Source organism: Apteryx rowi, unplaced genomic scaffold, assembly GCF_003343035.1.
Source record: "Apteryx rowi isolate R43461 unplaced genomic scaffold, aptRow1 scaffold_216, whole genome shotgun sequence".
NCBI lineage: Eukaryota > Metazoa > Chordata > Aves > Apterygiformes > Apterygidae > Apteryx > Apteryx rowi.
The window spans coordinates 3972-30027 of NW_020448486.1; the positions used below are offsets into that span (position 1 = coordinate 3972).

The window sequence follows — 26056 nt, forward strand, 5'->3', positions numbered from 1 at the left end:
AACTTGAACAACTAACTTTAAGATTTACAATGCCACTGGTTCTATTTTCTCTTCTTTAARAAGAGACTGGTTCTTCTTTTCTCTTTCTCTTCTTTCTATTTTGCTATTGGAGTCTGTCTTTTCCATCCTTTCTTTTGAATACCATATCCCAATTCCCAGTTCTCAAACTACCATGCTTCTGTCACATCCCTCTCTTTCATTTTTACCGCTAAAAACAACTTCCTCTGCCCTCTGGGTTGCCTCAGAAAGGTTTGAGTTTCATTTCCTTTTATGCCTATGTAAGGCCACACTATATATACATAATAATAGTAAAATTATAATACTTAACGTATAGTGATCTAAGCACTCACCTGTTGCCTAAGCAACAATAAAATTAACCTGAAAAACCCAACTTCATCTTCCTCATGCTGAGACAAAGGGAACATGTATTTCAAGTTGCCTAATGAAACACGTTGCGAAGCAAAGGACACAGCAGGTACTAAATGAAGGCACAGAATGGGAAAGAGACAAGGAAATACCATATTTTCTGTATGAAACGAGAGTCTTACCATCCTGCTGGCCCTGGAGGTTCTGAGGACTTTGCATTCTCTCTTCAAGATTTGAGCTGAGATCAGAGTTCACAGCTGACATCCTAGTAGAGTCACTCATATCAAACTCATCACTCTCTATTGAGCTTTCATCCTGCAATTGAAAGTTTCAGAATCATATTAGAAAACATCAGGATAACATACGCTGTTCACATTATATATAGTTTTCACTCATTCCCAATTATTTCTCTCATACCTGGAATGGAATTTATTCATGCTAATACCATGTGTGTATCAACAAACAAGCAGAACACATAAAGAAAAGTAAGGAAAATGCAGTATTTATGTGATATGATAATCTGACAAATGCATTTTTTTCAATTATGACAATACTCCATTGACATACTAGTAACTGTTTTCCATAATATTTTGTAAAAAAGGGCTAGGAAACCCCATACAAACTCCTTGTTATTCCAATTTGACTGAGGAAAGATCTCCACAATCTGTGCCTGAACTCCCTACCTTACCTAAGTAAGGTAGGTACCCTATGAGTACCAACCACAGTAATATCTCAGAATGACAACTTGACCTTATAAGAATCCACAGCCAAGTTCCCTTAGCAAGATGTCAACCTTCCACTGCTATTATGTTTAGAAAAGTGTCTGAGAAAATGATACAGCTTATAAAGTTCTGAGCATATTCACATGACAGTCAATGGTAAACCAGAGCAATATAATCACATGAGAATCACCTGGAATTTATTCTACCTCAGATTTCTTTAGTATGATTTATCCATCAAATTTAACTACAGAGTCTCTACTAGGGATGATAATGGAGGGCAAAAAGTGCCAGTCAAAAAGCTTGTCAGTTGGTCTGCATAAGCAAAACAGATTGGGTCCTAGTCCAGCTAATGTTTACATACATGTTTAACTTTACTTGCTTCAGTTCCACTGAAGTTCATGTGTCCAGTCAYGGATTTAAAATTAAGCATTCACTAGTCTTTCTCTGTAAGTTGCTGAGACAACACACAAACCTACAGTGATATATCTTCAGTAGCAACTTTTCTGAGCTAATTACTCCTGTTATGAACAAAAGCCATTTAAAGAACATACAGAGAAACAAGGCAGATGATTATGTATCCCCTGAAGAATAGTTTAAAACACTTTTCCAATGAATATAATTAACATTTGTTTGTCTTTTTTATTAAAACAGAACTTAAAACTGACAGGATTTTGACACTTTTTTGTGGGTTGCTCACCAGAAGTGACCTAGAAAATGGCAATGTTTCGAATTTGATTTAGTCTGTATTTATTGTGAAAGGGTTTCTACAGACACTACAATAATTGTTTTCCTCTCTACACAGTTGTCCCTTAAATCAATTCCTCTCAGTGATTTTTCCAGCTTGCATGGGTGTTTCTCTAGTTTGGGGAAGGAAAGTTCCCCACAGCTAGCTCTCATGTTGAATTGGGATGAAATACTGCCAAATGCCATTCAGGAATGAGATTGGGGAGAATATTCAGACCATGTGGTTCCACACCTTCACACCAGGACAATTTTAAATAATGAAACAAACATAACTTGTTCTCAAAGTTTTAAACAAACTGAAATGGAATAGTGAGGGCTTCCAGGGTCACCTGCCTACCTTGCCCACATAAGGTGGGAAGTGCCATAGTTAAAGCAACAGCAGACACCAGAATAACACCATCGCACAGGAACTGCAGAAGTGGATGTCCACTAGCCTCATGCCCCAGACAGATGGGGCTGGGTATATACCAAGCTGGTTCTGAAGTTTAGAAAAAACACATACTGCTTTCTCAAAGAGCAAGATCAGAACACAAACTCCCCCAGACCTTCTGGAAGATTGTGCCTCTGGTAAGGCACAGTGGTATTTCTCATTGATCCCTGCAGGAATCAGCAAGCAGCAGCTTACGTTTTCCAGTTTTGAGGTTAGGCAATCTGCCTGGGCTCCCAGTAAGGCAGCTTTGACTATCCAATGCTCACATAGGTCTAAAAAAACAACAACACACACAGGCAGCCTGCATTTGCCTATAGCACTCTGCAGAATATCTCCACCACACACCACAAACTGTATAAAGCATTTATCTGAATCTGCATATACACACAGACATGGGGAGAGAGGCTGTTGGCCAATGGCTTCTTTGTACCAGTTGCAGCACAGAGATAAATTCCAACACTTTGAGTTGTTCCAACACACTATAAGATCAAGTCTGTTTTCCTTTCATCGATGGCCTCAGTTTCAAAATGATGAATCAAGGGTGAAAGAATTAGGAGGCATTCAATCGTTGTGCTAGCTAGTTGTGGCATCCAAGTTCACTCCTGTCTCATTCCGCCCCCTCCACAAGAATACAGATATGATTGATGAAACCTTGGAAACAGAGCCTTCCTACAAACCAAAGCATGTTTTTTAAGTGCATGAAATAGTTTGAATGCATGCAACAGAAATCTTCCTACTTTGTACTGTTACATCTTCACTGCCATTTTATTCTTAGTGCAACAAATGTACACTCTGGAGAAAAAAGAAATTCTTAGCAAAGCTCTTCTTTGAGGAAGGACATAAAGATTATAATGAAAACATTCCTTGTGCCCACTCTGCCCAGGCAAACGCATTGTTACTAAAACATGTCCAAAATTACTTTTCTCTTCATTACTCCAGTGCTGTAGACGTTTCATACACAGCAACATAAGAGATGCAAGATGGAGCTGGGCAGGAGATAGCAGGCAATTGTGCTTCCTGATGCCACTGTATCGTTTCCACCAGTTCATCTAGATGAAAAACTAGTTTAAAGAAAATTTCAGTCATCAGACCAGAAAGGACCACACCAAAACATTTAGGCTACAGAGACACTGTGGCAGATGGCCCTGACCCAGCATGAATGCTGGACCCTGTTGTGGCAGGAGTAACTCTCAATGGGAGGAAGCAGGGAAACCAAAGAGCCATTTAGCTCTTCAGGCTGCTGCAAGGATAAAGCCTCTTACCTCCTGCTGCTTGAAATCCTGCACTTACAAGGGGCAGCCGGTGGAGGGGAAACTCAATATGAGGGAAAGAAGACTAGGCTGCACTTGTGCATGAACAACTCAGAATCAGGGATATTCTCATACCCTCCCCAATTAAAAAAAAAAAAAAAAGAGGCAAAAGTGAAGAAAGTATCCTGATACTTTTAGAAAAGTGATGAAATCCCTATTCTGTGGAGTGCTGAATAATTCATAAATTTACACCAGTATCCTATATCTACTTATTATGAATCCAAATCTGGCTGACTTCACAGAAATCAAGAGCCAGTCAGGGTCTCTGCCATAATCCAACTGTTAAGGTTGTTTTTAAAGGTCTTCTTTATCAAAAAATAAAAATAAAAAATCTTGTAGTCAGGCAGAAGGACACAGTATGCAGGACTGCTTTTTGGCTGGCACATAACTGGGCTTCTATTTGGCAGTTCTATTGGTAAATGAGCATATTTCTAACAAAATGAGTTTATTACAAATAATATTGCTACTTTCCATCCAATTCATGAAGCACTTTTCAAAATCTGAAAGAACTCTGCATAAATCACAGAAATAAAATAATTTTAAGAGATAAAAATGCCATTCAACTCCAATTCTTCCTGAAGAAGCTTGATTCTGAGTTACTTCTCTTTTTCCCATCTTTTTAAGTTTCAGAAGAAACTCCAACTCTTATTTATCTTGCTCTTTTACTTAAAGATTTCATTGTTAGTGCTTCCATCTCTCTCACTGCAAGGTCTTGCATCCTGGCTGCTAACCCTGAGAACAGCACAGCATTCATTTCAGGGGTTGATGGTATTGCTTTCTAGAAGTAGACAATGAAAGTCACTACTGAGCATAGCACTAAGTCACTGGTGAACACGCTACCCCTCTTATCTTTTCCACTGCTCCAGACAGCTAAAGGGCACCTTCATGTAATTTGAACCAGGATAGCATATTGCCCCCAAACCATGGGAGGGTGGTAAGACACGAAATTTTCTCTCAAACTGATTACTTGCACACAGCCTTGGCTTGGTTTCATATCCACTATTTTAGCAATGAAATTATAAGCATAGGATCAAGATTAATCTTCAGTTCAGTTTCCTGGCTACCACAAAGACACAGCACCAAAGAACACAGGAGAATTTAACACCAGACTTCAAAGATTCCAGTTTTACCTCATCTTGCTGTGAATTTAGTAGCTGCAGCTTCATGTGTTTCATATAGGCCATAGTAATTGGCATATTGTAATCAATCATGCTGGTCACCAACGTTGGAGGTTTTCCATTATCTGTAATAAAAATATTTATTATGCATTATACGTTAATTGTGGAGGCTACTTCAGCCTACTCTGCAGTCAAAGTCAGACAGTTATTTCATTTACTTCTAACTTTGGAATTTCCATCTGCTTGTAAGCTGTACAGATGCAAGTCTACTAAAGAAAAATGAAAATCCTATTCAAATCTTGAAAAATGATGAGCTCTTCTATCCTAAATGACTACAGTACATGCACCCTATCTATTTCTTACGTTTAAGTCCTCACATAAACATTTCCATAGCAAAATAAATGATTTCTTCCAGATAAAATCATCTTTCTATTGAGGGTGCACATGGCATTACACTCCATCCTTAAATGAAAGCAGAAAATTCACTACCTTCTAGCTTAAGTAAATGAGATGATCTGACTAGTTGAACTGTTGCAGTCTACCAAATTTTTATGAACCCGCACTTAAACTAGGAAAATATAAATGGGTATTAGGAATAAAATTACTTTACATCCCACTATTTGACACTGAAACTACCTTTATGATCCGCTCCATCTGGGTTTAAATGCATTCTTTTCTGGCACTCTGAGCAGCTCATTAGAAATCGTGTCACCGCTTCTCTCGGTAGGAAGGCATAGGTCTCTGAAATCTGAAATGAATAACAAAATATAGGTGTTATTATATAAGTTGATTGAACAAGATTTAACAGAACTGATCATTATATTTCCAAATAAGGCATATTATCCTATAATGCCAGGAAGCACAATGAAAGCATGTTCTGCATACTATGTAGCATTTCAAGAAACATCCATCCAATCTCCCTACTTATCATCTAATGGCTAATAATAGCTGATACTGAAAAAAATTTCACTCACATCAAAAGGGGTTTCATTTTCTGTTTACAGTTTTTCAATTTCTTTTCAGTAAAAAGATTCATACATAACAGGCATTCCTCTGAGAGCTGTTTAAAAAAAAAAAACTGAAAGGCATCTATTGCTTATAGCCAATACCAAAAGAAGAAAATGCTTGGCTTATGCTCTATTTATTTTTATTGTAACAGTATGTAGACAGATACAGGACTTAGTGCATTAGTAGTGATTACAGTCTCCTTGCTGTTTTAATTTTGTATTTGAATGTTTTGTGAAAATATTCTCAGAAAGCCTGCGATTAATAATGCAGGCTAAATAAATTATTTTTAATAACGGCTGTAGAATTTAGCCATCACTCAATTATAGAGACTCTGCTTCACCTAGAAATATTCCAAAACAACAGATTTTGGTTATTTCCTCATTTCAAAATAGTTAATTTTTCCAATGACATACTTGCAAGAGTCTGAGGGCTTTTTTTCTTATTTGAAGGGGGAGAGGAGGAAGCACTTACTGCTGTTTTTAAAGATTCTATTTCTTTTCCCCAATGATGCATATACCCTTATAGGCCTTTTTGCCTTGCTGAAAAGGACCTGGAGGTGTGCTTTGCACCAAGCTGAAAATGAGCCAACAGCAGCCAACTACCTGAAGGCGGGTTACAAAAACAGTGCAGAGAAACTATTCAGAGGGTAAAACCAGGAACAAATGGCAACAACTCTGCTTTGGGATGTTCAGACTGGACATTAGGAAAAACTTCTTCACTAGGAGGCTAGGGCATTGAGCAAGATTACTGGAGGGGTGGAAGAATCTCCAAACTTGGAGGTTTTCAAGACAACTAGTAGACAAAGCCATGGCTGACACGACCTCATGCTGGAAGTAGTCCTGACCTGAGCGGGAGGTTGGACTAGAGGCCTCCAGGGGTCCCYTTCAAGCAGCATTTCTGTGATTCTATCATACATTTATATATATATATATACACACACACACACATACACAGAACAGCACTACAAGTATTGTAAAGAACCTCTAGCCCTTGTTTTCCCAAACAAAGTGATTGTTTGGCAAAGGAGATATTTCCCAGAGAAAGATGAAATCCCATCAATAGAGATTAAAAGAAGAGTCAACTGATATCCGCTTGTATTTCACTACTGTAAAACTTACAGCAAGATTCGGTTTCCTATCAAGTGGCAATGTTGATGTGAGTCTATGTAGGAAGACAAGTGCAGAAAGATGGAGGTGGGGTGTATGAAAGTACGCTTACAGAAAGGACAAGATACCCTTCCTTAATTGGATGTAAATGGAATTAAATATTGTGCAGATCAGTCATGCTGATCACAAGGGTGCTAAGAAGAGGAGGAATGGCCTGTTTTAACTCTGTTACACTCTTCTCCTTGGCTTGTTTGTCACCTACTTACCCTGTGCTGAAAGTTACACTTCCTAAAACTCCATGGACCAAATTCAGCAGTGAGAGAGTACTTTGGAAAGTAGGTGGAGTTTAAATTAGTATACTTTGATGTGACATGAGTTTGGTCTGGAAATAAATGCAAAATGATGCATTGTAAAATAAGAATGTGAATTATACCATCCTGTTTATGGTATTGTTTTTTAGGCTGTGTTTTGTTGTTCTTTATATAACAGAAATCTTATTCTGGGGGAGAGAAGGATATTAACATAAAAGCGAATTTTTTTCTCAGATGCCACTTGGYATAAATTTTCTCTGGGCCTGAAACAATTTATCTGAAAATCAACAYGACAACACTAAATGAAGCCAATTTTGAATGGGAGACCCTGCAAAAGAAAACTACTTCAGCTTATTTTTCCTGTTTTTTATGCCAAAACAGATGCTTATTTACCTACGGATGAAAATATTGGTTTTACTGGGGCTTTATGGAATCTAAAAAAGAACTTAAAATCAGCTAGAACTTAGCATTAAGAAAATTTGTAAGTGCACATACGCAGCAACCACTCTGACATAACATGTAACACATTTAGCACTGTATTAAAATTAATGGAGCTTACCCATGGATTCATTAGTTTTCTGCATTTGATAGGAATGCTCCATTTATTCTAATCAAGCATCTCTGTCAAATTCTTGTTCTGCTCAAACAGGATGAAAATCCTCCATGGAAAGCAAGTGAGCTAAGCCCCAGATTTGATAGGTATGCTCCACTGACTATAAGGGACCTGGGTTTTATAACTAAATTTGTCCACATGACAGATGCTTGTGTCTCCAAACTCCCACTTTAACACAGCCTGAAGGATGCCCTTCCCTAAATAACACCAGTTTTCACCAACATCCTCCCTTGTTTACTTTGTGATTTGAATCAATCACGGTTACAGGCCAAGACTTCAGCCTGTACAAATTGGCACAACACAACAGGTATCAAGTTAGAAGAGCTATGCAGAAGCGATGACCCACATCTTTCCTTATTCTTGCTGTTTGAATATACTCCAAAAAGCACTTTTCAATTTTCAGTGCCAGAAAGCTTAAAAAAAAAAAAAAACTCACTCCTCCAACAGAGCAGACTCTTGTTTGCCTTTCTCATTAAAGAAGGGCATATCTATTTCATTATAAGCAGATAGCTGCATGCTAGCTCTAGGCATGCTCTTCACTAACTGGCTTAGACCCTGCTGTGACCTAGGAGCTGTCTAAACAAATTAGCACAAGGTGGAACACAAAATCCAACACTGTACCCCTCACAGCTCTTACTAGCTTGGGCTAAAGGTTCAGCTGATGTAGTTCACAGAGCTGGTTTGCATGCGAGTATTTCAGAGCACAAGGAGGCCTACGACACTCTATAAGTATATATAGAAATACTCTGGCCAGTGGTCTGACTTCATAGGGAAAATTTGTTTCTGTCCTCCATTCTATCTGAAAGAAAGCAATAATGACTCGGTTCTCACTGATACGGTATATTCTCACTGACTTCAGTGGCCTGCTCCTAGCTCTCTTCTCAAGGCCATTAGCTAACAAATTATCAGATTATCTCATTCAGTAATATCCTGCAATAAAAAATAGCATTACTGCTTTTCCACAAAACAAATAAAACCCACATTCTTCTATGTTTCAAGAAATAAAAAAGCCAGAGACATGAATTGAAGTGGGGGATACTGCATTATTTACATCCATGCACTGACGATGCAGACAAGCATATTTTTGGCATGATGTGCAGAACAGGTCATGCACATCCCTACCGATCAGAAGAAAGCCACTGCTGATTTAATAATTTGATAAAGTATCCCAGAGTGCTACCAAAGAGAGAAACATGATGTAGACTGCTTTACAAACTAGTTATAACTGTTCTTCCTTCAAATGTGATGCTTTAGAAGCATTCTTATGTGATTCCTTATTCTTACTGGTGGTTCTAGTGCACATTAGTATATTTTCTATTGCTTGTAAAAACCCCATACCTGGATGTATTTTGTATCACAGACAAAATAGAAAACAAGCATGTTCTAGCAGGTTAGTTGGTATTGTGTACTAGGTATAGCTCTTAGAGCTGAATGCTTTTTATATTGTAAAGGGAAAAAAATTATATGAAGAAGGAACTAGCATCTGGAGTGCCAAAACACTATGCTGTTTGTTGTATTCCCAGAAGTTACAGGATAAGAAGCTGAACATTTCCTAACAGTCCCCGCACACCTATATATATTTTGTTTTAACTCTAAACTCAGAGACAAATAAAATCAGAGTTGGCTCCAGTGGCAAAACTTTTATGATCTTATTTCAGTGTTCATGAGAAGTCTATATTATAATAGATTTGGGGATATACCAACCCATCCAAAACAACATCCAACAATTAAGGCCCTCTAAATCTGTAACTGACCTACATGCTATTTACTGGCTCCCATAAAGAGCATAACTACCACAAGGCAAGTAATCCAGTACCAGAGCATGCAATCTGATTTACATTGGAGCTGAGTGAAGTATGCCCTAATTACCTATAAGAACTATATTGCATTCCTATTGCATCACATGCGCAGACAGAGAAAAAAAATCCTTTATGCTCCTAATATTCAGATTACTGTAATGCAGGATGTTATGATGATGTAGCTTTCAGAGCTACATTTTTATTTTGAAAATTAACAAGCACTAAACTGAAAGGCAGATTTTAGAACACATATGGCAGAGTACGAAAGACAAGCGTGAGGAAAGGGAGTGAAATTTTCCAAGTGAACCTATTAACCCCTAAAGCATTAACATAGAGAATGTATGTGTAGTCTGGAAGATATGATGTGTCAGAACAGAGGGATTTTTTGTTGTGTGTGTATGTTTTTTTAATTATTTGGGGGGCAAGGGGGCAGATGATCCAAAGAAGAATTCAAGAAGGGAGGGGAAGAGAGTGAAGATGGTAATGTGTCCTGGGCCCACAGCCATCAAACCAGGTGGTAGAAACTGATTTCTTGATGACAGCAGGGCAAACCAACCAAGGAAAGTCCTCTCCTTTAATCAGCAGGAGGTCAGAATAGGCGACTAGCATAGGAAAGCAGATATATTATTGCTGAGAGTTTTATCAAGAGCTCACTGCCCTGGTATATTGGGGAAAATGTTGCTCCCTCTCATAATAAACTTCCGCTTCACAGCTTTTTTTCCCTCCCTACATAACAAAACTAGCTTTCTGAAAGGAAAGCGATGGGAAACACCTGTTAGCTGGTTGGGTGCCAGGAGACTCAAAGCTTACCCTTTGCAAAAAAAAGCAAGAACAAGTCAGTAGAATACAAGTGCACAGGGCCCAATTGTTTGGTCTTGCACAAAGGAATAGCACAGAGACAAGGATTTAAGTGTGTCAAGACCCTGTACAAATCTCATATCTTTTTGCTTCCCAGAGGATAAGTTCTTAAGTTCTGCCCTAGACGGGGCAGCTAGGCCACAAGTCTGCTTTAACCCTGTTTGATTAGCGAGGTTGTCCTGAAAGGAAATGAAGTTATTTCATAACACAACCTGTCAAAAACTTCTTCCCATAGGAAAGCACTTTCAACGTGATGCTTAGAGGGGACTCACAAGTATGTTCTTGTTTTGGGAAGGGAAGAAAAGTCATATCATGTTTCACAATTTGAAGAAGTTTTTGTTAGGGTGACAAGAAAAAGGAAGGCTACTTAATGACAACGTGATCTCAAACCAAGAAACACTTCTTACTTCAACAGCTGAATGAAGCATAGGACCCCAGATATTGCCCCACACCTAATAGACTCATGTTATTCCTCAGATGCTACATATTTATGCACTACCTATCTGATCAGAGGCTTTCCCCAAGCTACTTCCCCTTGACACATCAATATCTCCCACATTTTATAAGCCTATTTCTCTTCCAGTTCATCATTGTAGTGCTCTTTTTCATTCATGGGTTGGGAATTTTATTAACTGATCATTTCCCCTGCTCAGACATCACAACCCCCCTCACAATTCAAGTTCACTGCTGTAACAATTCAAGCCTTTGCACTTTGGCTATGCAAGCTCAACAGGCAGATATTAGATCATCAATCTCAGGTAAAAATATTCAAGTACACAGAGATTAAGGTGTTTAAGGTGGCTACAAGATTTACCCAAACAGTTCTAGGGTAAATGATTCACTTAGTTACAGGAAACTTTGTCCATGTATAACACAGAAAGGTGAAGCACTTGCTCTTTGTAGTTCATTGTTTAAATAACATGAAAAACTAACCACTTCTTTAAGAGTATTAAAGGAAAATAAAATCTACTCAGAAATTTAGGGCTTGATCCTTAAGTCTAACCTACCTGTACTCAGAGCTGGACCTGAGAGGAGGCAGAGATGTTCCCCATCTTCAATCTCATCAGTGGCCATCTGAGTTTCTCAAAAAATTTAATTAGGCTAATTTTCTCCTGGTTTGCACTGAACCACAAAGAGTTGTCTTAACAGCTTGAGATTGTTGCATGATGCTGCTCCTGTAGCCACAACTTTTCCCTTTTTTTCCCACCTCTGATATACCTCTCAGCACTTGAATTTAAAATTTGGATGCAGCTGAATAGTAGCTCTATAAGGGCATAGAAAAGTCAGCTAGGCATTTATGGTGTGTCTTTCCCACTATGCCATAAGAATTCTCAACATTTCTCCCATGTGTGTCCCTCCACTTTGACACTACCAGTTTTCCTTTCAGGGACTGATATCTGTACACATTATAATAGTCTTTTAGGACACAGAGTGAAAAAACACTATCCCAAAGCAAAGTGATTCATTCCTCTAGGACACTGAATTGCAAGGGTGTGCTACAGATTCACCCTCCCAGAACGTCCTCTGTACTTTTTTCCAACTGCTTAACCAATTCATTTAGCCAGTGTGTTTCACTCCAGCTTCTGTGGAGCCTGATATCCCAAAAGATTTGGGTGGAATGCGGGAAGAGTATGGGTCATATTTCAGCACTGCTGCTTTCCCTGGAAGCAGGGAACATGCTGTTTTCACCTTCCCCGCCTTCCTAGTCACCTGTGCTCCTGCTGAGCAAGCAACATAACCCAGCCTTGTGTCACATATCCTGCCTTTGTGAGAGAAGAATCTCCTCGGATCAAGGTCCTTCTTATTGTTCCTGTTTGTAAACTTCCAAGAGAACCATGGAACTAACTAAAAGTATAAACACTGTAGAAAGTATTCCTTCAGTCTGACATATTTCTGTGTCAATACCACAATGCTCTGGATATAATTTAAAGTTCTAAAGGCATGAAAACTCTTGGTTTCATTTTATATACATCTAAGCCAGCTCTTTTTTTACTACAACAAGTACAGATATATTGGCAGGGAATATAGCCCATAAATCTTAAACTGGATAGAAGYTGGGCACTTGAAATGAGCTTGAAGCCCTAATACCTGAACATACATGTTCTTGCTAGTTAAATGGGAAACTCACTCTTTTTTGTGTGTTTTCAAGGTCACTCTACCATGTCGCCTACACAGAATTTGTATAATTCCCTACTCATTTGGTAGTGTGCGGAAAAGCAGCAGAAGAAAATACAGACCTCATTCTAAACTTAAATATTGAAGCACAGATGCTTTCCTAATTAATCTATGAAGTTTGTGCCAAGAAATCCTAAAGTTTGAGTTTGGCACATTATTGCACCAATGAAAATATTAATGCTCCTTCTAAAACATTGCTCTTTTAGAGCTACCAAGCACCACATCCTATTTATCTTCCTGTGCAGTACTACTGTAGGAAGCCCCACAGAAATTAATTGTACAATGCCATTCATTTTGACAAAGTTAACATAAATAAGAGTGTAGATTACAGATTCACTAATTGAGGTTGTAAACTGTGCTAAGTATGTTTTCAGAGAGAGATACTGATGTATTCTAGCACTCCAGCATCTGGGAGGACTCTTTATCAAAAACAAAAAAGACCTGACTTCTTTTCAGATCAGGGGAAAGATGAATATTCAGTGCTATCTCCACACACTCTGAATCTGTTCCTCCACATAAATACAAACAGCAGTTAATTAAGTTACCTTTGACAATTTCATTACCTTTCTAATCACGCTTGAGTACTATTCAAAATTTTGAGTGGAGCACGTTCGCTACTGAAAATAGAGACTCACAAATATATTAGCAAATGCATTACTTGAATTTAATATGATGCAATTCTTAGGGCTGTGCCATCCATTTTTTAGAAATAGGCAGATACTGCAAACTCATGACAATATTTATGTATTTCAAAAGTTTAGTAATTTTGTACCAAAAATGTAGTGTTTTCTCCCCATCATTTTTCTGTTAAAATGTTTTGGTTATCCAGTCAGGAAGCAGTAGCAATGTGATCATCACACGCTAGGAATTATGAATAACAAATAGCAAAACAATTGTAGCATACAGTTTGTGAACCATCTTTTCTGCAAAAATTTTTCACTCAAATTATTTGGTAAATACTTATATATGACAAATACATTCACAGATCTCAGGGATGATTCTCTTTTGACTTATGAATAAAGAAACAAGACTAAATTAATCTTGTTCTGAAGCCACCTAATAAAATTAAACCCCCCCAAAGTACTTCAGTTTGATTTATAAAGCTCTTAGGGTATAATTTTTGTAAGACAGTTATCTGAGACACGACCTCTTTCCTTTGGTAGCATCACAGAAGAAGATACTGCCTGGCCTTCTGGAACAGGCTGACACTACTGCTCATCATTTAGAGTAAAGACATTTTCACTGACAGGTCCAGTAAGCTGGAATGCCTTTCCCCAGTTAGTCCAATAGAATTTGAGGCCTGTTTATTGAACCTAACTCTCATCCTGGGATAGAGAGCAAGAATTGATACTAGTTTGATCAAGAGTGTTTTCTCCCTTTTTCTCATCTACAGAAATATTTAAAAATTATGAATGGGAATCCTGTCCTTGGGACTTATGACTTAAAGCTCTTAATAAACTAACATGCATTGAAACAAACGCACAAGTATTTCAAACATTGATAATGACACAGGGCTTCTTTATCATCTGCTCATAATTATGTAATAAACTCATGTCTCAATTACAACAAAAGTTAACATCAAATGAAACTACTGTGCAACCTACTGAATTTACACAGATTGTTCTCACAGAAGAGACACTAGTTCTCTTTCATACAGTTCACAATAAACAAATGTCTTATCTGGCTTGGAATCATGGGATCCTTAGGGTAATAAATATTATGCTTGGCACATATTTGTAGCATTATGATTTGAATTATTCTATTTATAGTTGGTAACATTCCATAAACTTGTATATTATTCTCTGAAGTCTGCGACCTGTCCCTTAGAACAGTTTTCTAAAATAAAACAAAATATAAATGGTCAATTACTACTTTTTTAATGCCTTCTAAAAGAGAAGATCAAGTTTCAAAATGGCTAAGGTGACAGATGAAAATTAATTTAGACAGTTGGTGTTTGTTCACTCTAGAATATCACTCTAAGCCTTACAAAGCACACTCTGATGACTAGTGTTTTCCTTCATACATCTATCTTCAGGTCAATACTGCCAGGAACAAATTATAAGAAATATTGCCAAGAGCTTATCCCACAACAAACTGTTTGAAATAGCCTATAAATAAAATGTGTAAAGGGATTCATAGATACATAGTAGAGATTCTTATATACTTGCAAAGTTAAATATCTGAAGAAACAGTAATGGAAAAATTTATTATGGTCAGAGGCTAAAATTTAAAATGCAGGTATCAGAAGCCTGGATTTACCACACTTTTTGGTGACATTTCATCAAAAATGACTGACATGATTTGCAGGCTGTTTTTAAGTTTAAGAAAGCTGCAGTGAGGGTGAGAGGCTCAGTTTGCCCGCATGTCAGGGCCTAAGCACACAGACCCAAAGACTGCGGGCAGGCGGCAGCCAGGGTCAACCCCTGCCCTGGCGGGAGCCACTTTGGGCTGAGGCTGTGCTGTGGAGCCTGGGAAAGACGACTGAAGATAAGCCTTTGAGGACAACACTGTATTTTGATGTAGCAGTGCACACATGCGCATGCACGTGTGCATACACACGTGTGTCCCTGCCTGCCCACCCAAGGCATGTCTGCCTTTCCCACGTGTCTAGCTCTGTTGAAGGTAGTGCCCAGTGCCAGGGAGTTGGGCCACCAGAGAACAGCCAAGGACATACATTTTAGGCACCATGGGAAACTGTAATAAATGTTTTATTAGTTCTCTTTAAGAAAAGAAAGTGTTTTATTTGTGCCAGTAAATACAAAAGCTATTTATCATTATTTAAAGACAGCAGCTGAACTGTTCAGGTCAAGCAAAAAAGTGCAATTAAAAAACTTAGAAATAATCATTTCCCTCTGTTCAGTCAGTTTATGGGGGATTGACAGTTGCCCTCTGAATAGTTCTTTCATTGCACCCAGCAGTTTTCCAGCTTTTTGAATTTAGGAAAGTTACAAGTTTTCATACCATTAAAGTCTATAGCAACAAAGTATGATGAAACTTCATTCATTTGCTGAAGTACAGCACCTCATTTAGCAAACTTATGTAGCAATGCCTTCTAAGTCTTCCTTTACACTCCATCCATTTAATAACAATTAAAAGATATCATTTATATAGTTATTACAGAAATTGTCAAATCATTATAGAAAGAATAAATTCTCTGCTTGAACCAATTAGAAAATCTTTATTGAAGTCAATGGATCTAGCCCTTATTACACAAAAAATGTGGCCCTACTGATTTGTAAACTGTATGTTTTCACACATTATTGAAAGACCTCTGAAAGCAATCTGAGGGTGAGGGTTGCAATACTATCCAGCTGGTAAAAACACAAAGCTACAAATCTCATACCATGTGACTAGGCCCAAATAACTCACACTTTTATAAACTGATGTTCACTTTTAGCTGCTTCGTTGTTTTTTTTTACTTACTGCTTTATACGTCCTCTTTTGTCCAGCATGTTTTCTGATTTGTTCTCCATTAGGCCCAGTTTCAACATGCATGGAATAGATAATGTCAAAGAAATCTTCTACCACGGCTACCCGCCGTAAAGACAGCTTCTCATCTACGCCTACTCCATCCTGAAAAAAAAAAAAGAAAGAAAGAAAGAAAAGAAAGAGTAAGGAGGACAGGATGAATAGATAAATGATGATAATCACGGAACACATTCTCCTTTTTTAGCAAGATCTGATTAGTTAAAGACCCTTCCACTGAGATCTGAAGGTCACCCACGCCATGAATGACAGAAATAGTATTGCAGAAAAGGTGTATGATCAGAAGGATCATAAGATACTATCTTTGCAAACAAATCATTTGGACAAATCAGAACATTTGGTCTCTCTGTAGAAAGTAATCTTTCACTCCAGTATTTAAAAAATGAAACAGAAAGTATCTGTGCTTGTTTCTCCAAATGCACAAACAACACTCAGAGGCAGAAGCAGCCCCCAGTCACATGGCAAAGAAATGCATTATGCAGCTGTTAATAAGGATGCAGCAGCTCTTTTATCCTGTCTCATTCCCCTCCCAATAAATCCGTACCTAGCATTTCATAAAGGTATTTAATAAAAGGTTTTAACTCACAGGTGACAGAGCTGACTAATTACGAATACAAAGGAAGTTGTTACAAACAGTTTACCACTGGAAACCCTACTTGAAAGTATACTACATGAAGACACATCACAATATGAGGAAAAGAAGGGGATTTTTTTTTTTGAAATTTGTGATTTTGTACACAGATGTCTGACTGGAACAAGTGACATCTACTATCTGATTTTCAAAAGAGATATTGCTGTGGTAGCTCAGGACTTCTAAACAGAGACAGTCTTCAATGTCTCTGAAATAAATCAGTGCAATTCAATTCCTGCCTTTTAGAGAGGACCATCCATATGACAGCTTTTTCTTTATTTTACACTTGTATATGGATTCAGCTCTAATTAAGGAGATTGTAGAGTGGGCAGAGCCAGGGCAGAACTGGAGCTCTTGGTTTTCCAGAGTAGGCCTCTCAACAAGAAGCCTGTGTTTTGTAATATAACATAACCCTGTGAGGAATAGAATGAGAATGGCCAATTCACTTGTAATCCAACACAGTATTTGCCTCTGGAGGCAACAGTGTCACCTAACCTTCAATGTATATTTTAAGAAATATATGCTTTCAGAACTTAAGATGTTTGATAACCATTACTGCCGCTGTAATTCATGCTGCAACAAAACTGATTTACATTGACCCTTTTGTAACAAAACACATGCAATTATTGCTGCTGTGACCAAATAAAGGCCAAAGATGAAAAATGAAAAAACAATGGTTACGTATGACTCCCAGTTGCTGTCCCCCAGCTAATCACTGTTTGCTAACCCATTCCAGGAAGCTTGCTATATGTGAACAAACATGTTTTGTTTTTCTGACTGTCCCTATCTTTTATTCCAGCTCACTTATCTTACTTTTATTTTTTACAAAGTTCATTGAAAGAGCCTAAATAATTCCAGTGGCTCCAAAGAACCCCCCAGGGTGACACAGAGAGACTCTGATTATTCCTAGTAGTGATGGAGAAAATGTTAATGCCTCTATAGTATAACTTTTTAAACAGGCATGACTCCAAATGGTATCAGATTAGGAGGTGCTGATACTGTATTAGCCATATAAGCTTTGTGCTTTCCTGCACCACTATGCCCCTGCTTCTGCCTAGCCTTCTTCAAAGAGGTCCCTGCCCAAAGCTGACTATGTTCTCCCTACCACGCCCACAGCAAGTTGTGCTCTTTATCCCCAGCAAATAGCTGGAASAGAGCAGAACTCCCTCACATGAGTGAGCAGAGGATTGACATAGTCCTGTGAGRGCAAGAAGTGACAGAAGTGATTGTGTTGAGCATTCAGGGTAGAGGAAGATGAGGAATTTGTATTGCAGTCTCCAGCATGGGTTAAAGTCTCAGTGAGAGGTCATGGCACCCTTCTTCTCCCAGAGTGATCAGCTGGGAACAGGCGCCCAGAAAAAGCAGAGAGACTCCTGTCCCATGGACAGCCCCTAAAATTTCACTAGCCATCTGCTCAAAACTTTTGTGGTATCATGACAGTTTCCAGCATCAGCATCATGAAGGATTMTGATGGTACTGCCCATCACTACTGCCCACTATTTAAAAAAACTGCTTTAGAGATGGGGCCCAAATTTGAGCCATTTTCATCTTCAGGGGAATTCACACTTGAGCTCTGCAGGGGGGACCCATCTTCAATCATTACTTTCTCACCTCCCAAATGGCACGGTGGGATCCCTAATGATTTCAAACACTCTTATTATGACGACAGTGTTATCTCATGCTGCTCTCAGAACACTTAAAAGTTTATAGTGTTGATTAACTGATAAAGATTTAATCTGTTTATTACTAATGAGTATTGTTTCAGGAAATTTCCTACAGGGGAGCTCTCTTTTAATTAAAGAGAAATGCTTTACAACAATATTAATTTAAAACCAGAGATGCCACATCAGCATAGCTGGCACATACAAGTATTAGGTATGCATTCAAAGAATAAGCAGGAAACTGGAAAACAGGAAACTCATTTCGCTGTTTTTGGTGGCCATGGTATGCAGTGGTCTTTTTTGGTAGGCCTCCTGTCCCCATCCCTGGGAACTGCTATCCAAAGATGAGCATGATGTGCATGTGTTCTTGAAGTTGTGTTTCTCCATCCAGCTGAATAAAACCCTAAGCATCACTAATACTTCTAAAAATACAAGGGAGTAAAATCCACACAAACTCTCTGTCATGCCTTCTAATTGAAATGCCATAAAATGAACACAAACTTTCAAAATCTTGTCAGTCAAACAGAATAGAAAAAAATAGCATACATTGAGTGGAAACTGCTTCACGAGAAGAGAGCACTATTACTTAAGAATTATGCTTGTAGCATCATCATAACTTTATCTGGTGGGGCCTGGGCAATGATTAGGACAGGCTCCACTCTGGTGCTGTAGAAGGTAATAAGATAGTCCTTGTTTCAGAAAGCCTGCAACGTTTAAGAAGGTGCTGAATTGCTGAATGAGTGTTAAGTCCATACGGCACAATGCAGTGCTGTGTGGAGAGGTAAGCCTTAACTGCAGAAGCAATACACCACATGAGTAACTTGAATGAGGATAAGGTAGCTTTAAAGGTTATTACTGAGATTTCTGATATCCCAGTACTGACATCCCAGTAAGTAAAAAGTTGGGCAAATGATACAACCGCAAATCTCCATTTAAACCACAATGCCTCTGAAGTGGACACGAATGTATCAAACTCTTTCCTACTATACGCCATTACATTACACTTTTATCCCATAACTGTTATTTGATAAAAGCATTAACAAGCAGCTCTACTTATAAGCTGGCTGTGGGTAAAAATTTTCACAGAGCCTAAGGGGACATTTTTTTAGCCTCAACTAAATATGAAGAAGAGAAGAACGAGGGAATACATGTTAATGCTATTCCAACGCCTGAAAGGCTACGAAATGTCCACAAGGGACAGAACAAGTAATAGGCTTAAACCATAACAAGGGAGATTTACATTAGACATTAGGAAAAACTTACTATTGATGTGGATAGTCAAGAACGGTAATAGATTGCTGAGGAGGTTGTGGGATCTCTGTCATAGGAGGATTTTGAGACAAGGTTAGACAAACATCTGTCAGAGATAATTTGACTAAAGATGATCCTGTCCTGGATAGACTAGATATTAATCGAGTCCCTTCTTGTTAATTCTATGACTGAGAAGCTTAAATGCCATTTTCAAAGTGACTTGGGTACTCACAGCTCTAGATCCCCAGAAGAGCAAGGAGGATATGTATCAATCATTGAGGCATTTTTAGGACTTTTATCTATCATGGCAAGAGCCCAAGTCCTACTTTCAAAAATGGCTTAGGAATGAAAGACTCACTGAACATTTCTCTTGAAAATTGGACTTAGACTCTTAAATCTTTTAGGATGGGTTTCATCCCACTTGTTTCAGCCATTAAAAAGGTATGCCTCTGTTCTAAACCAGCTTTCTAAGGTTCCTCTGTGGTCAAGAGAGTGACAGGCCCTGCCAAAACACAATTCATTCTTATAGGAGCTGCGATGGTTTCACTCTCTACCAGTGAGGAGTTACTCAATTTTACTCTTCGAAGCTGCATTGCAGGGTTTCATGTTTATTCTTGTTTACATGTTTATTCAGTGATTTCCCTGTATGTTTAGGATACGAATAAATAGATGGTTCTTTTCATTTTCAGCCCTGCAAATTCCATCTGCATTCTGAGAGTACAGCTGTTTAGTTGTTGTTCTTTTTTAGTATCTACACAAAAATAAATTTCTTCACAGGAGAAGTGACTTTTAATGACACTTGCGCAACTCTTGGACTAAGGATCCCTGTGAACAATAATGTTTGAGGAGAGAGTCAATCTCTTTTATGGAGCTGGAACCTACAAGGCTAGTAGGAGTAAAGAACAGAAAAAAGTTTGACACTGAAGTGGACATATAAAACTCTTAATGAAGACAGCAAAAAGATTTATTAAATAAGGGTSTCATTTTAGCAGTTACTTTGCAGAGGAGAACAGTATTTAAAAAGGTTTTTAAAATTAAAGCCACTGAAACAAAAATGCATGTAGTTCCTTCCTTGAGAATAACTGTCCCATCTCATGTTGAAATTTCTTGGGGAAATAAGTCTCATAAAACACCCCTTTGCTTCATGAATGAATGTAGCTATTAGAATCTTTATTGTGTTTGAAAAATATTCCTATAAACATATGATAGACTGAAATAGAAAATCAAAGTAAAGGGTTGGTTGGTGGTTCCATAAAAATTGCTCAGGTCTATAAAAACCTCTGTTGTAAAAGCATCAAAGCCAAAAGCATCTACAAAACATTAAGAGTAGATGGAAATAACAATCAACCTAAATATTTCATTACATAACTTAAGTCACATACAAATTTAAGACCACTTTGAATGCAGCAATATTTATGTGTAACATTTTTTCTGGTACATACCAGTTTAGGTTACAACAGAGTTACAGCACGTGTGTCACCACATCTCTGCTGACTGGTATCACTTTTTGCAGTCTTGATGATGCATTTCCACTGGATGGAAAGCAAATTCTTTTGCTGTCTGAAACACTGTAGTCTGCATGAACTATATATCCCAAACAAAAAGTTTTGCACATAAAACCTCTCACCTTGTTAGTCTATGTGTAATAGACACCTGACATGATTGTGTGTTTTATTGCTTCTGGACTGAACACCAGAAAATTTGTATTGTAACTGTTAGGTAGTAGTAGTCTGTGTACAACATGACCTTTAAATACCTGTCTGCAGAAGTAAGTTAAAACAAATGATCAGGTTGAAAATCCCATTATATGTTACTTCCTTTATCTGCTTGCATGGTAACTGTAAAAATATTAATATTTAAAAAGAGTGATGACCATTTAAGAATGTTTCTTACTCCCATATAAGTGAACAAATCTAGTTTCATCAGCACATTGATCTGAATTCTCAGGTTATTAGTACATGTGTTTGAATATCTAACTCTCTCCTTCCAGTGAAGTGTAAATCTACAACAGATCAAAAGTTATTAGCATTTGATGGCTATTATTAAGTGGCCTAAAAATAAATAAATTGATCATTTCTGTCCAGTTCCTAATGGAAGTTGTCTATACCTATGAAAGGAGCATTTATTATTTGAAATTTATAGTTTCCACTACTCACTGTATGATCAGTTTAAACAGCAAATCTCGTCTTCTACCAGCAGATGGAGACAGGAAAACTCAAAGAAATACATTAAGGCAGATCTCTACCAGAGCCATTCCCAGCCGACAAGTCCTCTCTCTGGAACTTTTAGATCAATAAAACCCACAAAGAATAAACCAATCAACTAGAATATGACAGTAACAAGTCAAACAAATTGTGGAAATGGATCATGAAAATAAAAAGAATGAAGTGAAATAAAAGGGGCAAATTAATATGCCATTAGAGACAAAAGACTAAACAATAGACACAAAGTCTGAGACTTTTTCTGAATGGAAATTTTATGAAAGCTTTCAGTGAAGGAAAGTCCTCTGGCTGTCCTGATGGGAGAGTTTAACAGACCCAATAAATAGTAAGAGACACCAAATCAATACAGAGCAAAAGACCCTTTCTCCTTTATCTCTTGGATCCATCCAGATGATGGCAAAGTACCAAAGCAAAATCTCTGTACACAAACAATAAGGGCGTGAATGCTCAGTGCCATATACAATAGGCCTAAAAGATCCAACCTAAAAGGACTATCCTACTGAGTCATTTTTAGGTGAGGTCACCAGCTGGTGTGAATCACTAGCTCTATCATATTAAGCTCTAGCATACAGATAAAGGGTTGTGAAACCCAGCCTGCCAAGCTGCAAAGGGAAGGTCTGTCACTTTTCTTTCCCTGAAGTGACCAATGTTCTAGCAAAATAGGTCTGGGTGTGATTTTATGAGAGATGAGTTATCTTCAGAGGTATCTTCAGAGGCCCTTTTGGAGTGAATGGAATAAAAACCTGGCCAACGGTCTCTGATATAAACATTTAAAGCCCTTTTCATGGGGAGAAACTTTTCTTCTTCATCTTTCTTCAGGAGACATGCAGATGGATAGGCCTATAATCGTCAGTGTTAGTGCAGGAGAAGAGCTTAAAAATGAAACATGGAACCTGTCTAATGACTCCTGCATATCCTACTAAAAATAAGCATGGATATGGGAAGCAAGAGGCAATTTCAAAAAGTCGGCTCAAGATCAAATGCACTCAGAGCCTTTAAAGAATGACAGAAGACCACAGTAAGAAGTATAGGACAGGCAGAGCCCTGGCTGCAACTTGCTGCTCATAGTTAAGAGCTACTTGTTAACTAAGATCTGAATGCTGGTTTTCCTCAGTGCACTAACATCTAAATTTTTCTTCTTTGGTGTTTAAACATTTACACAACCATTCTGAACATAAATGGGTCACAAGACAGGTCATATGTTCCTGTTTGTTAAGTCTGTTGCTCCAGGCTAGCCAAACACCTTGAGCTATTATCTAGATTTGCAAGTAGTGCAGCACAAGAAGAGCAGATCTGTAGAGCAAAGCAGGTGATGGCAAGTATCTGATGTCCACACTGTATGTATTTCAGGCTGGCTCAAATCTGGTCCCCTGCACTGGATACCCATTTGTGGTTGGAAGATATTAGATGCACGATAGAACAAATTCCAGTTTCGTTTTATCGAAAGGAATCCAGTTCATGAACTGAAAAAGCACCGCAATGTGAAACAAAGCACAGTGAATGAGCACCATCAGGAGCCTTGTTTCAAAATTTCAAAAGCACATTCCTCATCCAAACAAAAATGCCAATACAAATGCAGCCGTAGCTTTCTTAGTAAGACAACAAGACTAAGATTTTTCACATATAGACATTGTGATGAATACTACCCAAACTGATGAGGAAGATACCTCTCTGATATACTTTCATAACTAGCTCAAGGACACAGTGTCCTGGTATGAGCAGAAAGAGCAGAAGGAAGGAAGAAGCTGAACAAACTCACACTTGCCCCATTAGTCCCTCTACCTCCCTTCTCCTCTAACAAATCCTGGCCTGCTTAGCTTCTTAAAATGGCAGACAATGCTTTCTCATCATTAGATGCACAGCCTTATTACCGCTGGCCTTTTTCACTTTTCTTTGTTTCTTTGACAGAGGGAGCAAATTGTATTGTGTCTAAAAAACTATGTTGAGCTGGTATATTTGATACAGGAACAATAAGCCCAGGCATTAAATGCATCATATGAAAAGTGAAAAGTATGGGGCAATTTCAGCTAAGCCTAAGCTATAACTGGACAGAGAGAAATGAAGAACACATATAACACCTCCAGTGAGATGGAAGGTTGCACTTAAAAGATGAGCATGTTTGTTTGATTTCTAAAGACAAGAAAACAAGTTAATTCAGGAAATTGCAGGGGGTTTTTGATTAATTAGAACTTATCTCTAATTCACCAATTAATTCTTCATTAAAAATATTCTGGAAAATAATTTCTGATCTTAGATGATTTTCAAAAAACTTGTTCAGAATAGTCTATATTTTAAAACTGAGAAGTGATGACTATTTCTTTATTTATTTACTGTTCCCTGAAGGATGCTAACCCTTTCTAATGGGCTAGTTTTCTATTAGAAATAATCAAAATTTGACTTTGAAATCTACTTTTTGCAAATATTCTCTAGAGTTCTGAAAATATTCACTAAAGTTCATTTGCTTGCTTCAAACTTGCTGTTTCTTGTTAGCAGCTGAGAGCTAGTAAACATCAGCTAGGATGTTAAGGAAAACTGAACAGAGGAAGAGTGTAACATTTTTATCTGAATTTTATCTGAAGTTTTTGTTTGAGCTCGCATTCATGATCAAAGTTTTAATGCATTTACTCCTTCCTGATAACTCATTAAATCTCACTCATCTAGATGTGGGGAACTTCTATCAAAATTTTCTACAATTGTGTAAATTCTAAGAAACTGCAGTTTTTAAGGCCAGCTTAAAAAACTGCCAAGACTTCAGTTCTATCATGAAACATGACGAAAGTGTGAGAAAATTCATCCCATTAAAGTAACAGGTTATTCTTATACCAAAAATAAAACTGCATGTTGAGGTAGGTATTAGGATAGCTATAAAATTCCTTCTAACGAGACAAAAAAGAAAAAGCTCAAAGCAGCAATTCTGAGGCTGGTAGTAATCCTTCTGGGTTCATATTTCTGCAGATGTACAAAAAACTGTAAATACACCATCTGGCTAACCCAAAAAGTAGAAGGATAACAAGTCAGTGAAGCAGAAGTGATCATGAGTTGCACAAATACTGAAATGACATTCTCTTAAAACACTTCTTCATGTGTTTCTACTCTTCATACATTTTTATCTGATAATTATATCAGCCAAGCTGTAAACAGTTACTTCAAGATTTTTACAGAGGAGATTGCAATGCCAAACTAAAAGCTTAGCAGGGTAACTGCCTTTCCAATCTTACAGGTAATCTGGCAGGGTCAGCTATTACTGGTTCATATTTTGAGGACAGGGAACTTCAGCTCCCCAATCTGACAATTCAGCACATTGTACATTAATTTCCATGATACTTTATTTTTAAAGATTACTAGAAATGACAATATATGCAAAACTTAATTTTACTTTTATCTTGAAATCAACAGTTCTTTGTATCTATAGTACATCCATGAGAATGAAAATAATTTGCTTCTCCTAAATAGGGTTACAAGGATAAAAGAATTAATTCTCTTCAAATATTGTTGACAGTAGGGCATATTAAAATTAATGGGTGTGGATCTAAGACTGTACCTGTTTGATTGGTATATATGTCTTTTTCTAAATTAGAATCTCTCATATTATTATCAGCTAGCAGAAAGTAATAGGAAAGCTACTAACTAAATATTAACTCTTAGCATTCCTTTCATGTTCCAGAAATGAACAATTACACAATTACATTTTAAAGTGTGCTGTACTTTACAGGTATACAAGCAGTATGGGAAAGCAATGTAGATCTATAATGCCACCTTTTTTCAGACTGATGAAATGCAACTACTGTATGCCAAAAGTAACCTAACACTAAAGTGAAGCTTAAATTATGAGAACTCATTACTCTAAAGTGCTGCCAGTGAAATTAAATATGTATTTTTGAATTATATTACAAATACTCATAATCCTCTGATGTAAGGGTGTTCCCAGAGGGAGCATTTTTAATAAATAATGTGACATGTATTTACCAAGAGTGACACACTATAATCAGGTTCCAGGAGGATACCATAGCCACAGATCAACATAGCTCAGTGACAAAACTTCTAAAAAAATAAAAAATTGCTTTAAAATCCTGGGTAATTTATAAAATACTTCAAAAAGTCAGGGAAACAGGATGGATCAGAAGCCTGCTAATAGGATATGGGGTCTAATTCCAGCACGGGCTTTTGTTCCTTAAAGTTGCTCCTACCTGCCGTGTACTGCAAGGGGTAACCCTGGGGTGGCAGGGAGATGAAGAGAGTGACCTA

At 37.7% G+C, this 26056-nt stretch overlaps 1 protein-coding gene across 1 annotated transcript in view; it reads right to left on the bottom strand.

Moving 5' to 3' along the window:
- Nucleotides 1-548: 548 nt before the first annotated feature.
- The window catches only part of LOC112965436 (nucleolar protein 4), a gene marked incomplete at its 3' end in the record, with an annotated part of 50016 nt that continues 24508 nt past the window's right edge, over nucleotides 549-26056 (bottom strand). Inside the window, exons 2-5 of the mRNA XM_026064418.1 lie at nucleotides 15984-16133; nucleotides 5327-5438; nucleotides 4703-4815; nucleotides 549-681 (exon numbers count right to left, since the gene is read on the bottom strand). Coding sequence (XP_025920203.1) covers nucleotides 549-681; nucleotides 4703-4815; nucleotides 5327-5438; nucleotides 15984-16133 — 508 coding nt within the window. The remainder of the gene's footprint in view (nucleotides 682-4702; nucleotides 4816-5326; nucleotides 5439-15983; nucleotides 16134-26056) is intronic.